General features: G+C 42.9%; 1 protein-coding gene across 4 annotated transcripts in view; it reads left to right on the top strand.

The window, feature by feature from the left end:
* Positions 1–12,000, top strand: part of ADAMTS2 (ADAM metallopeptidase with thrombospondin type 1 motif 2) — a 242,893-nt gene that overhangs the window by 125,892 nt on the left and 105,001 nt on the right. For all 4 annotated transcript variants that reach the window (XM_040573311.1, XM_040573309.1, XM_040573310.1 and 1 more), the window contains one exon: positions 1,329–1,488. In XM_040573311.1, coding sequence (XP_040429245.1) covers positions 1,329–1,488 — 160 coding nt within the window. The remainder of the gene's footprint in view (positions 1–1,328; positions 1,489–12,000) is intronic.

The following is a 12,000-nucleotide window of genomic DNA, read 5'->3' as shown; positions in this document are numbered from 1 at the left end:
TATAGCAGTAGAAATGTAGTTTGTTGCTTGTAGAAGAAAAATATGGTTTGTATGAGAACTTCAATGCTGGGATATGATAAGAGCGTTTAGATGATACTTGTTTCAAGTGAGGCTGCTGGGTTCATGGCAGCCAAACTGCCTCTCCTGGAAGCTTGAGGTCAGGCTTCTCCCAGCAGGGGATGTGGGCTCCAAGAAATGTGTCACTGGTGAGAGCTTCTTGTGGGCACAGCCCCTAAGTCCAGTAGCTTAGGTGTCAGTGGACAGAGTGGGAAAGAGTGTGATGAAGAAGGATCTGAAGGTTGGATTTCAGGCGTCTCTCCTTAATACTCTAAACAGTTTCTTCCACTATTAAGATTCCAGTCTTCATAGTAAGACTTTCTGTTTACACGATGAGTGTTCGGCAGTTTAAATTATCAAACACAGATGTGTAAACACACGCAGGAAAATTGATTAAAGCCAACCATTTCTGCCTGCTGGCTGTGGTCACCTTCCCCACTGGGACAAGACAGCCAGCAGCAGACAACTGCAGGGCATCCAGGTTGTTTCACCTGCATGAAAATGGTAAAAAGACTTTTAAAAAATGTCCAGTCTTTATGCTGGTTTCCCTGCTGTGTTAAGCAGCAGTGAAAACTGTGAGAATTGTTCGGATGACGTCCCTTTGAGGTGCTCTGTAGCAGTGCAAATTTCTCAGTTTTTCATACCTGGGTGTCTGTTCCAGTCTGGGTAAGTTTTTCTCTTGGCAGTGCACAGCTGACACCTTTTTTAAAACTAGTTTGTGGCTAATTCTCGAAAGAAGTTTTTTTCGTCAGTGCAACCCGTTGTGTCAAGGGGAAGATAATCACAAAGCTTATTTGCCTGCACGCAAGCTGTAGTTCTTTTCTGCTTTGCTTGTGAACAGAAAGGCTGACTCTGTGCTTTTTGGCTGTAGAACTGCCCATAAGGACCAGCTCTGAACTGATCCTTTATTTAGCAGAGATAGTAAGCACTGGAGCGTTCTGTGGCTGACAGCCAAGGTCATATTAACTTTCATTGTAGCTGGTTTCTAATTGAGATTGTATTTCCTAGACAGATTCTTAGACCTGTGCTTTGCTCATTTGGTTCGAGGAGAAATCCCTTTGGTTCAGGGTTTTACCTTTTGTCCTTTCTTGTCAAGTTGGGGAAATGATGCTTCATTTTGCTCTAATAAAGAATTCACCTGATTTCCTCTCTGCATCCTAATTGCTCTCTAGAGAGCACTAATGTGTGCTTAAGCATATTGTAACTGTTTACTCAGTGTCTGCTGTATGTGCAGTAACACAAAATGTTCGATCTCTGCCTTGTTGCTGCAGGCTGGCATGATTCGTACGGACAAGGATGAGTTTTTCATTGAACCTCTGGAGAAGGGGGCCCACGAGGAGGAGGAGGGAGGAGGCAGAACACACGTGGTCTATCGCAGAGCAGCTGCCAAGAAGCAACTTGCTATTGAGAACGCAGATACCCTGTATAAAGGTAAGGCAGAGGTGTTAATACCAGCTGATGGATAAAGTGATGCTAAAGGCAGGTAGCCAACGTGATCTGCTGTCTCTAGTTTTTCTGTCCTTGAACATGGAAATGTGTTCTTCTGCCTCTGAATGAAAAGGTAGGGAAGGAACACTTTACCTGACATAAACAAGCATTGCAGCAGTCAGAACCATCTCCTGGATGATGGACCTGTGTATGCTCTGAGGAATTCCTTGGCTCTAGGGACAGCGTGAAGTCATGTGTCCCAGCAGAGTCCCTGTGTCGGAGCAGAGGAAGAGGATGGTGGATGGGGCAGCAGTGCATGGGTGCCCCTGTGTGCTGGGGACAGGTGGCGGTGCTGGCTTTGCGATGACCATGTTGAAAGGCTGCAGCAAGGGCAGAAAGGCTGATATGGTTCACAATGTCACTCTTTTCACTGGGCTGAATTTAATCCTAACAGGGAAATAGTGGTATCTTCACATAACATAAACATAACATAACATAAACATGAACATAAACTTTCTTGATTTATTTGTGCTTCCAAGTGTGGAATTTAACATAGCATGTATGAGGACAGTGATGGAATAACAGGAGCTAAACATAATCACCCTTGCTTTGTAGTATTTTCTATTTCTACTCGGATGTGGTTCCTTTTTTTGCTGAATAAATAAGGGATGCAAACTTGGTAAGTGGATGTTTTGACAGCTGACTTCAACACTGAGATTAATTGGGTCGTTTGACTGGAAGCAAAAAAAACAACTTGGCTCCAAATTTGTGTACAAAACTGCAGTTATTTGCCACTCATACCCTAGCATTATCTTATTGCAGTATGTTTTCAAGTATTCTGCGGTGCGTTAAATTTTCCTTTGTAGAAATCTGCCCATGATCCCTCTCTCTCTAATATGCCACCTTACATTTTCAAAAGATAAATGGGGTAACCTGCTCTAAAAATTCTACCATCACTTCTACATGCAGTAATCCCATGAAACCACTTGGAGGAACAGACAGCCACAGAGATCAGGCAGTGACATTAGCACCAAGTTAACACAACAAATTTCTCAACATCCAGATTAGAATGGGGATGAAAAGGGAAGCAAGCAATGGTATTCATTTTGGCTTTTTTCCACTTCGGCCGCCAAAATGACTCGTGAATATTGTGACTGATGCCGTGCTGTGTTGGGCTCTTCTGGTTGCCTTTGTGCTCATTCTGGACCAGAGCTGGGGGAGGCAGGGGTCTGAGTGCCGCCATCCCAGAATCACATGGTGGAAGTTGCTCTGTTAGTATATGTTTATAAAATTATTGCAATGTTGGAAAATATCATCCAGTCACCGTGTTTCCTTTTAAACAAAAGACTTGATTTTATTCACACCTTATGGCAGTATTTTTGTTTTTGGATGATAAATATTCCTCAGGAGTAGGAGTCTGGTACACAGCAAAGCATAAACTGTAGATCAGCTCCAGTTATTGGCATGCGGTACCTGCTGGAGGAAGGCTCTGACAGCAGGATCTGCAAACCTCTGTGAAGCGCAGAGCCGTGCTGTGTAGCTGCTCGTGGACGGCCAGGTGTGACCGATGGCGAAGCGGCATACGCCGCGGTGCGGTGCGCAATGCCAGCAGCCTTCTGCCCCGGCTCCTCGGGGCCTGCAAGCTGTGAGCTTGCATAAGGACTCAGGTTTGCAGGCTCTGGTGCAAAGGCACAAAATAGTAATAGCTATCAGCCAGCACTGTGGAATTACAAAGCAAAAATGAGGCTGAACTGTAGGCCAGGCTGAGTCGTAGCACTGACCTTGTCTGGAACAGCAGGTGTCTGTGCCAGGTAGGAATTGTTGTAATTTCTCATATTTCAAATCTTAAAACAAGGAAAAAAATGCAAAGAGAGTAATCTTCCCTTCCATCTGTCCTTTCTTGATTTGTAAAATTGATTAAAGATTAGTTTTTATTTTGGAAAAACAAAACCACAAAATACCATATATATATATATATAGTGTGTTTTTTTTCCTCCATGGAATTTTCTTTGCCTTTAACAAACAAGTGAACAACCACTCCAAAACTGGGCTGTTCTTCTATACTTTTTATTAAACCTGTCTTCTCACTCCTGATTTGCTCTGGGCAATAGTCTTGGAAAGGACATGTTTTCAAAAAAAAATAAATTGTAATTTTATTTTCTAAGTTGTCTTTTTCCAGAAATCTAGTTTTGGTTAACGAGCGTCAAAATACTTAGTGATGGAGTGTTGATAAGCATGATGTGCTGCATGTTTCCATAGCACTCCAGATTAATCAATGGGCTTTTTTAGGATATACTTAAGGCACTTTCAGCACGCTGTATCTATTTAATAAAAAAAAAAAAAGGGGAGAGAGAGGGAGAGAACATTTAACCAAGAGCACTCCCCCTCTTCCATTATCCCTGGAGACATTGGCATTGTTGCCAAGTCCCATAAATTTACATATGATGAATTGTAACATTTGGACTATTTTTAAAGTCCAGTCTGCAGGAATCATACAAATATGTGATGACTTTTTTTTTCCACTAGGTGAGCTTCTGGATCTTTTAACTGTTGATAAAAACTTTGTGGTTTCTGACTGTAAATATTTTAAAGCAATGAATAATACAGACTGTATAGTGTTCCATAATTTTGAAGATAACATCCTCCGAAATCACATGATAAATTAATTTAATCCAGTGATTTGGGAGAGGGGTCATGAGTCATGATTTGTGAATGTTTGGGTTTGGAAAGATAAATAGGAATTCCTTGTAAATACTCCTATCTCTGCATTCTTCCCCCAGAAAAGGGACAAGCTGTTCTCACCCCAGCGAGACAGGAGGTGAAGGAATCGAAAACCCCATGGACTGGGAGCTGGGTGGGTCAGTCGTCGTGCCAAGGATGTGGGGTTTGTCCGTGCCACCGTGGTCGTGGAAGTGGTCGCACCAGGCCTCGTGCATGGCAGGGGCTTTGCAATTCACACCCCCAGTACACAGGCCCACGAAGTGCACCTGACAGCAGTGTTTTTCTACCATTTTCCATGCACTGTTATTTTTCTGTTATAGGGAGGGAAATTGAGATTTTGTTCTTTCTTCAAACAAACAAAGAAACAACAGAAAATCACAGAAGAACAAAACTCACCACCTCCTAACCCCTGCGGAGATCAGGGTGTGCATCTTTTATGGCGGCTCGGCCGGCGTGCTGGCTTTTAGGAAGTGGAATGTGCTGGGAGAGTAGGGGGTGTGAAACAAGTGGCGGAGTCTGATTCTGGACAACATCAGGATTGCTTTTGCATTTATGTAAAATGCTATTAGGGTATTGGAAAAGGTAAATATTTGTTTTGGCAGCCTGAGTCATCGCGTTTTGACTGGTGTAGGATTATCTGGTTTTGGTGAGAATTACAGAGTAAAGGGAGCAGCACTTCTACCTCTTTTGCCCCTTAAACACAATTTGTTAATGTGCTGGAGAACTGTAGGCACCATATTTTAGGCAAGTAATGTGGAGAGGAGTAGTACTATAAAAGTCAACATGAACTCATTACAATTCACTCAGTTGGGCTAATTGTTTTGAAAAGAAATATTTTCATATGTTCACTGATGTATGGCAGGTATGGTGGGAATAAACCCTATTTTTTCTGACAACTATGTTTTTACTACTTGCATGTATATAATAATTTATCTTCTTCTAGATAGAAATAAGCAGTAAGTTGAAAATATTTTAGTATTTCCAGCTGAATTCCTTCTTACATAGATGAGAAATGTTTCTTGACAGCAGTAAAACTTCCTACACAATAGAATTAAAATTAAATAGGCAAGCTTGAGGAGTGTGTTTTTTCTTGAAACTTCTATTTCTATTTTTTTTATTTTTCTCAAATGTTCTTTAGACATTAAGTGAAGGTAAGTATTTAATGGTTATGATGAGGTCTAGAAAAACAACTTGATTGTTTTTGTCTCTAAAGGCAGTCTGAGTATCAGGCTTGTAAACTCTGTATCGCATATCCCTAGCTAAATTACTGTCTGTTATGTTGATCAGCTGGGAGGAAAAGATTATACTAAAACTTCCTTAAGGTTTGCATTCTCTCTCCAAATCATTGTCTAAATACACTCCTCTGAGTTTTATTGTATTGCTTGACTGATGAGAAGCAGAACTCAGCTGTAGTTGACAGTTTTATTTACAGTGCAGCTGAAAGATGACCTTAGCAAAGAACAGTTTATTACTGAAGAAGACAGCAAGGTAACTCTCCAAATGCGCTTGAACCAGGCAGATTGGTCTTTCTGTAGCTGCTGACTGAATCCCTTGGAAGGGCCAAGCCCAACCTGCCACAAGTCCACCAGGAACATACTGGGGCTGACAGGCTGGGCGGGCTCACGGCCTCTTCTGGAGCGTGGCAGCCCCTTCCCACAGCAGTACTTGGGTTTGTGGCAGGTCAGGTCTGTGGCAGATCAGGTTTGTGCCACCAGTCAGGTAAAAGGAAGGAAATAAGTTACTGCTTCTACCCAGTGGAGGCAACCACCTCCCTTCTGAACAGATAGCTGAACCTCATCAGAGCAAAGCTTCTCCTCAGTCCACTTAGTGCCACCTCATGCCTCTCCGTGGCCTAAAAGAGCTAAAGCCTTTCTCTTCCTCATGCTGGTGGGACCTTACGGAGTCCTGAGGGGTCAGGGCCCAGCTCAGCAGGAGAGAAAGCCATGTCCATTTAAGCTGACGTAACCAAACACTGAAAGTTGTTGGGAAAGTAATAAAGTAAAGTGATAAAGTAAAAATTTGATGAAGTTGTAACAACTCAGCTGCCAGAGCTTTACAGGTTTTAAAGATGATGTTTCAGAGGAAGACTCCTCCATCATAGTCCATCAAGCTGTCAGTGCCATTGATTTACTAATGTATTTAAATTACTTCTTAGAAACCAATGTGAATCTGTTGCGCATTTTTTTCTGGATTGCCTGAAACGACATTCAGATTGGCTGCAGGCTGGCTGGGTGCCATTCTAATTTACAGAAACTTTTCTGGTTACCTCTGCAGAGGAACGGTTCCTTCAGAAAACCAGAGTTTCTCCAAATTCAATCAATATTTCGTCTCAGTTTGTATTCCTGCTGAATAATTACTGTTCCCTTATTTTGCAGTCAGTAAGGCACTGAGGACAGTATTTTTTTTTGTCTCCTTCCTACATCATCCGTGCATGATAAATACATCTGTCTTTCTCCTGTCTTGGGTTTTCTCTGAATTTCACATTGCAGATTCACGGGGCTTTTCTGGGAAGGGAAAGATTGGAAATTCAGTTGTGATTCAACTCTTGAATAAGAAGCAAGGTTATGCATTTATGAAAAGCAAGTCTCCAGAGTGTTATTAGGCCATTGGCTGTCACCCTTCCTAACCAGAGATGGAGCTGATGAAGCAGTTCTTCGCCAGCATGGGCAAATAAGACTTTTGTAATAATTTTTGTGTGAAACTTTTGAGCAAATCTAAAGATTTCTATTTTCATAAGAGTGCAATAAATCATCTGGGATGATTAGTTGAATGCTAATGAACAATACGCTTATATATGTTCGCTGTGAAATATAAGGAATGTGGCATACAGGAACATAACGGCATTGTGTTAAGACTCTTGGTTTCTGCATTTTTCCCCCTGTTCCCATTAGGCGGTTTGAGATCCACATGGTCAAACAGACTTCAGTAGTGCTAGCATGTGTACCTTAGACTAAATGTTTTGTGTTTTTTTTTTCCTGAATGGACATGGTTTCCTGTTTCGGTTTTGAGGCATGATGAGGCAAGTTACCAAGGGCTTTCCACTTCTATTCAGTTATGCGTGAGTTAAAGGTGATCAACTTAATTATTTGTGCTTATTTAAATATCAGCAGTTTGCTCGGATTGTTAGCTAATTAAAAAATACTATTCACTTCATTCTTAACTGATGGGTTCATTTCAGCTTCTCTACTAAATTGAAACAATGTGATAGGGCTCTCTATGTGATTGTTGTAAACAGCTTACAGCTGGAGTTGAATATTACCAAATGTACTGAATGTTGCTAAATATAACAAAATGATAATAGGGCCAATCCTGGTCAGTAAAACAACAGTTCTCATACACATAGTCCTACAAAATATTTATGAGAAGCTCTGTTGAAAGCATGGGGAAAGTGCTCGTTTTATTTTTCACATTTTTCTATTAATTAATTCAGCACTAGGGGTGTGTGAAGCTGAGCTTGGCTAATCACTTGTTTATATTTATACAAGTCAAAACTTGTTTGTTTATAGATACACTTTATAACAGATTTCATTAATGTTTGTTTTTATTCTTCGTTATAACATCTATTGATCTCACAAGACTTAATGACTTGAGCCTCACAACCTCATGGGAGGAAAGAGAGAACAAAATATTTGCCTTTTGGACAAGAGTAATGTAAACCTTGTTTTTACTGAAAGCTGATATTGTTTTTTGCTGGTAATAGCCCACTGTAAGACCAGGGTTCATAGGAGCAGCAGTTCATAAGTCAAACCTTGCCTGCAGAGCCTGTGCAAGTGCTTGCATGTGTGAGTGTGTGTAGCCGCCCACAGGCATGTGTGGAGTTGTTGCTTATGAAAATGTATGTGCACACCCACATGCTTTTTGCAATTTCTCATTTATTGGTGAGTTCTTCCATGAAGTGGCATCCTTTGGGGGATTGTTTATTTACAAGCTGTGTTCATGTTGTCCAACCTGCTGAGAAAGATGGAGGATGGCAATAATCCAGCAGGTTCTGATGTGTCTGCCAGGCACAAAGGGGGGAGAAACTTGTTCACAGGAAGACCTTAATATTCTGTCCTGACAACTGAAAACGTTCTGCAACCCATATCTCTGTTTGGGAAATGGATTCTGAAACTGAGAATTTGAAAATATGGATGGCATGTACTGTTTGGTGTTTTGTGTGATGGGTTTCAAACTCTGTTTAATAACAATACGCAAAATAGCATCTGGTATGCGTCACTGAAGTAAGCTTTAGTCGAAAATGCTGATAAACATTTGCTGTAGACTGAAAGCAGCATAAATCTTGTCTGCTGTCCATGATAATGATGATAAAGTGGTTTGATCAGGCAAAAAGCTTCAGGCATCATCAAATGAAAGCAATGGGCAAGCCCACAGTTGTGGGGAAGATGGATAGCCTTCAAACATTGACATTTCTGTCATTTCTTGACACAGAAGAGCCCCATGTGAGGCCCTGTGAAGTTGTCCAAGGAAGAAAAAGGTATTGCACCTGGTCCTGACTATTCACAGCACTGTGAAATCTGCTCCTCGGTGGCCAGCCGCTGAAGAAATTCAGTGTGCTGCTGGTATCTTGATGCTTAAAGGAGGGCACTGGATGGGTCACTGCGTTTATATCAGCGCAAGACGCAGCAAGAGGAGGAGGAAGAACCATTTGGGTTTTCCTCTGCAGTAACTTAATTCATGGTGGCTACCGTACACCAAGCATGTCCCTATAAGCAAATGCTTTGTTGTTCCTAAGCTCAGTTTTAGTTAAAAGATTTCAGTGCCTCAAAACTGGTGCTGCACAGACAGTCGTCATCTGGCACTCTCAAAGCCAAAGCCCAGGCAGCTAATGTTAAGACCTACCAGAGGCTGGGGAGTGCTCTGGGGGCTGGTGTGCATTTGGTGCCTGGTCTGTGGAGCTGCGTTCATAGATAGAGCCTGTGCTGGGTAATAACTTTCTGTAGCCGGTGTTACTCTTGCTTATTTGTTTGTGTTTTCTGTGTTTTAAATTCCATAAGCAATGCCTGGGGCTGCTTGGACTTTTTAGGTAAAAATAACTTTCACTTGACAAGTAAGCAACAGGAGCGCTAACTTTCATTTTGGCTACTGCAAGTCTCCTTTCCCCAGTGCTCTCCTGAAGTTATAAGAGGCAGGAGATCTCAGCCCAGGAAAAAGCCAGTAAGACTTCTGATTTCAGAAGCTTTAAGTCTGCACTCTGGCATTGTAGTAAATTTATTTCCTCTTGAAAATATGTGCTTTTCTATAAAGCAGAAACGCTGTTTTGAAACAGTGGAAGAAGTTTAAGGCAGTAGCAGAAACTGTAGTAACTGCAAACTGTGAGCTCAGACTGATCCCTCTAAATGATGATGTTACACATGATTTATAGTTTTTTCCAAGTATTTGCTCCCGAAGGGAGAGTGCGGCACAAAGTCCCATGCACAAATTTGCTGGTAATAATTTGAATTTAGTTGTCTTGGCTCATTTGACTACAAACCTTCGGAGTCGTTACCTATCACTTGCATTTTAAGAAGATTTAAAATGTTCTCTCTGCAGGACTGACTCAAACCACGCTGTACTCTTAGCCGAACAATGATTATTTTGTTAATGTGGACTCGAACCATTTCTGTTAAAGGCCCCCAGGTGAGCAGTACCCAGTGCCTGCATCAGTGAGCTGCTGGCACATCGCGGCGCGCTGCTCCTGCGTGGCTGAACGCTGCACCGCTGCCTGCACAGATCTGCATCCGCATGCTCTATTGCTGAGCCTCTGCTGTTGTAAAAAGAACAGGGACATGGCTTTGTAAGTAGGTTAAACAAGTCTAACTGTGCTAATGACAGACTAGTTCTCTTCTGTCCCAGCCACCCCACAGTCCCTCTGCCAGCTGCTGCTGTCTGAGCCCCAGGCCGAGGGAGGTGCTGGGAGGTGCAGGGATGTGCTCATGGGCTGCTGGAGATGCTGCAGGGGTCCTGCAGCTCTCGTCCGTCCCTCTCTTTCCTCTGCATTTGAGCCTTTGGCCGCGTTGCTAAAAGGGACGCAGTGACCTGCTGGAGGCTGCTGGGGGGTCTGACGAGCCCAGGGCAAGCAACTGAATCATTTCATTGCCTTCGTCAGTGCCCGTGGAGCCCCTGCCCTCCCTTGGCCATGTGTCTCCAAAGAGACCCTGATGTAGGGTGGCACCTGGCCTCTCGTCCCAGCCCCTGGCACAGGGTAGAGTCTCTGCTCTCTGAACCGCAGTGCTTGTTAATGGGTTAAATATTTTGTGCTTTATTTTGTAGCAGGTTCTTTGATTAAAAGCCTGGTTTGCATCTTTGCTTTTCCTTTTTCTGTGAGTTTTTGTGCAGTCACTCACTTGTTCCAGCTCTCTGTGTGCGCAGACCATCTGGCACGGCTCGCCTGCCCGGCAATGCGCAGTGCTTTCAAGGGGAAAAATTATTAATCACAATCTGGATGGCGAGGGGGTTAGGGATTGGTTTGATTTCAGCTCCAGAGCTGACAGTTCCACAGGTAGTTCTTCCGAGAAGGTTTCTCAGCAGCCCCTGCGTGCCGCGGGGTGGACGTGCGAGGGGACAAGGCCAGAAACCCAGACACGGAGCCGGTGGCAGGGAGGAGGCAGGAGCAGAGCTCCTCGGAGGCTCATCCTCCGCAGTCCCTCCCTGCTGGCCTGCCCGGCGGCTGTGGTGCTGCAAAGAGCCTCGCCGTGCTACAGAGCACTTTCTTTAGTGCTTCTGGGCTTCAGACAGTTGTCCTTGGAACAGAATTCACTTCCCTGGGCTTCGCTCCATTTTGCAGGGTTTGGCCACTGTAGATCGTCAATGAAAAAAAAAAATATTCCTGGTCAGTGTAATGTTTTAACATTCCTTCAACAATTGTAGCTTTAAAAAAAGTGGTGTGATTAATTAAAGAATATTTTATGAAGGATTCTTTTATCTGAAGACTGAATCATGTGAGATGTGCTCAGTCCTAAAAGTAACCTGAAAATAAAAGGCTAAAATAAATCGTGGTTTCTATTTACTGCCATTTTAGAACTTAGAATTTTGTCAGCTATCTGTGCACTTTGTGTCCACCTCTCTTTTTCTGTCAAGAGATTTTTTTCCTGTTGTACATGTGGGGACATATTAGTTGCTGAAGGTGCTTGCTTCCTGAATGGTGAGACACTGAGAAATGTTTTATGCCTGAAGCAGCTGCCTCAGAAATGCACATCCCGGTGCCTCTCTGCCCAAACCCAAATCACCTTGCGTTCTTAGCAGGAAAGTCAGGAGAGAAAGTTTATGTTGGTGGTGTAGGGAGGTGGTTTTTTTTAATTTATAAAGAAATACAACCATTATTGTGTTTCCTCTTTCTGATCTTTCTCTGTCTTTTTTTCTCTCTCTCTCTCTTTTTTTTGTCCCCTGAAGTATCTCTCATTCTTTGGTATCAACTGGCAGCGTGCTGTAAAGTGACATGGAGTTTTGAACTCCGTCTTTGGATGTGGGCAGTGGTGACATTTTGAAAACATCATTCTGTCAGAGGTCAGCAAGTCCAGGTCGCTTCACGTGAAAGCATCTGGTGGGGCTGGTAGCAGCAGGAACTAAACAGTGACATGAGAAGTTGCCCTTGCCTGGCTATTAATATGTATGAAATTAGCAGGCACTGAGAATTGTGTCTCGTGAGCTGTATTTTGTGGTGCTGAGTGGGCAGCAATCCAGTTCGTCTAATTGAACTTTACTATGCTGTCGTTTCAGAATTTGTTCATCCTTTTGGGTTTCTTTCTAGGGCTTTCCTTTTAGGAGAGACGCCGTTATTTATAGTAATGAACACATCGCAATTGTTTGTCTTGCTGG

Source organism: Cygnus olor, chromosome 14 (assembly GCF_009769625.2).
Source record: "Cygnus olor isolate bCygOlo1 chromosome 14, bCygOlo1.pri.v2, whole genome shotgun sequence".
Classification (NCBI taxonomy): Eukaryota; Metazoa; Chordata; class Aves; order Anseriformes; family Anatidae; genus Cygnus; species Cygnus olor.
Note: the sequence above shows the minus strand (reverse complement) of the source record. Positions and strands in the feature narration are given on the sequence as shown.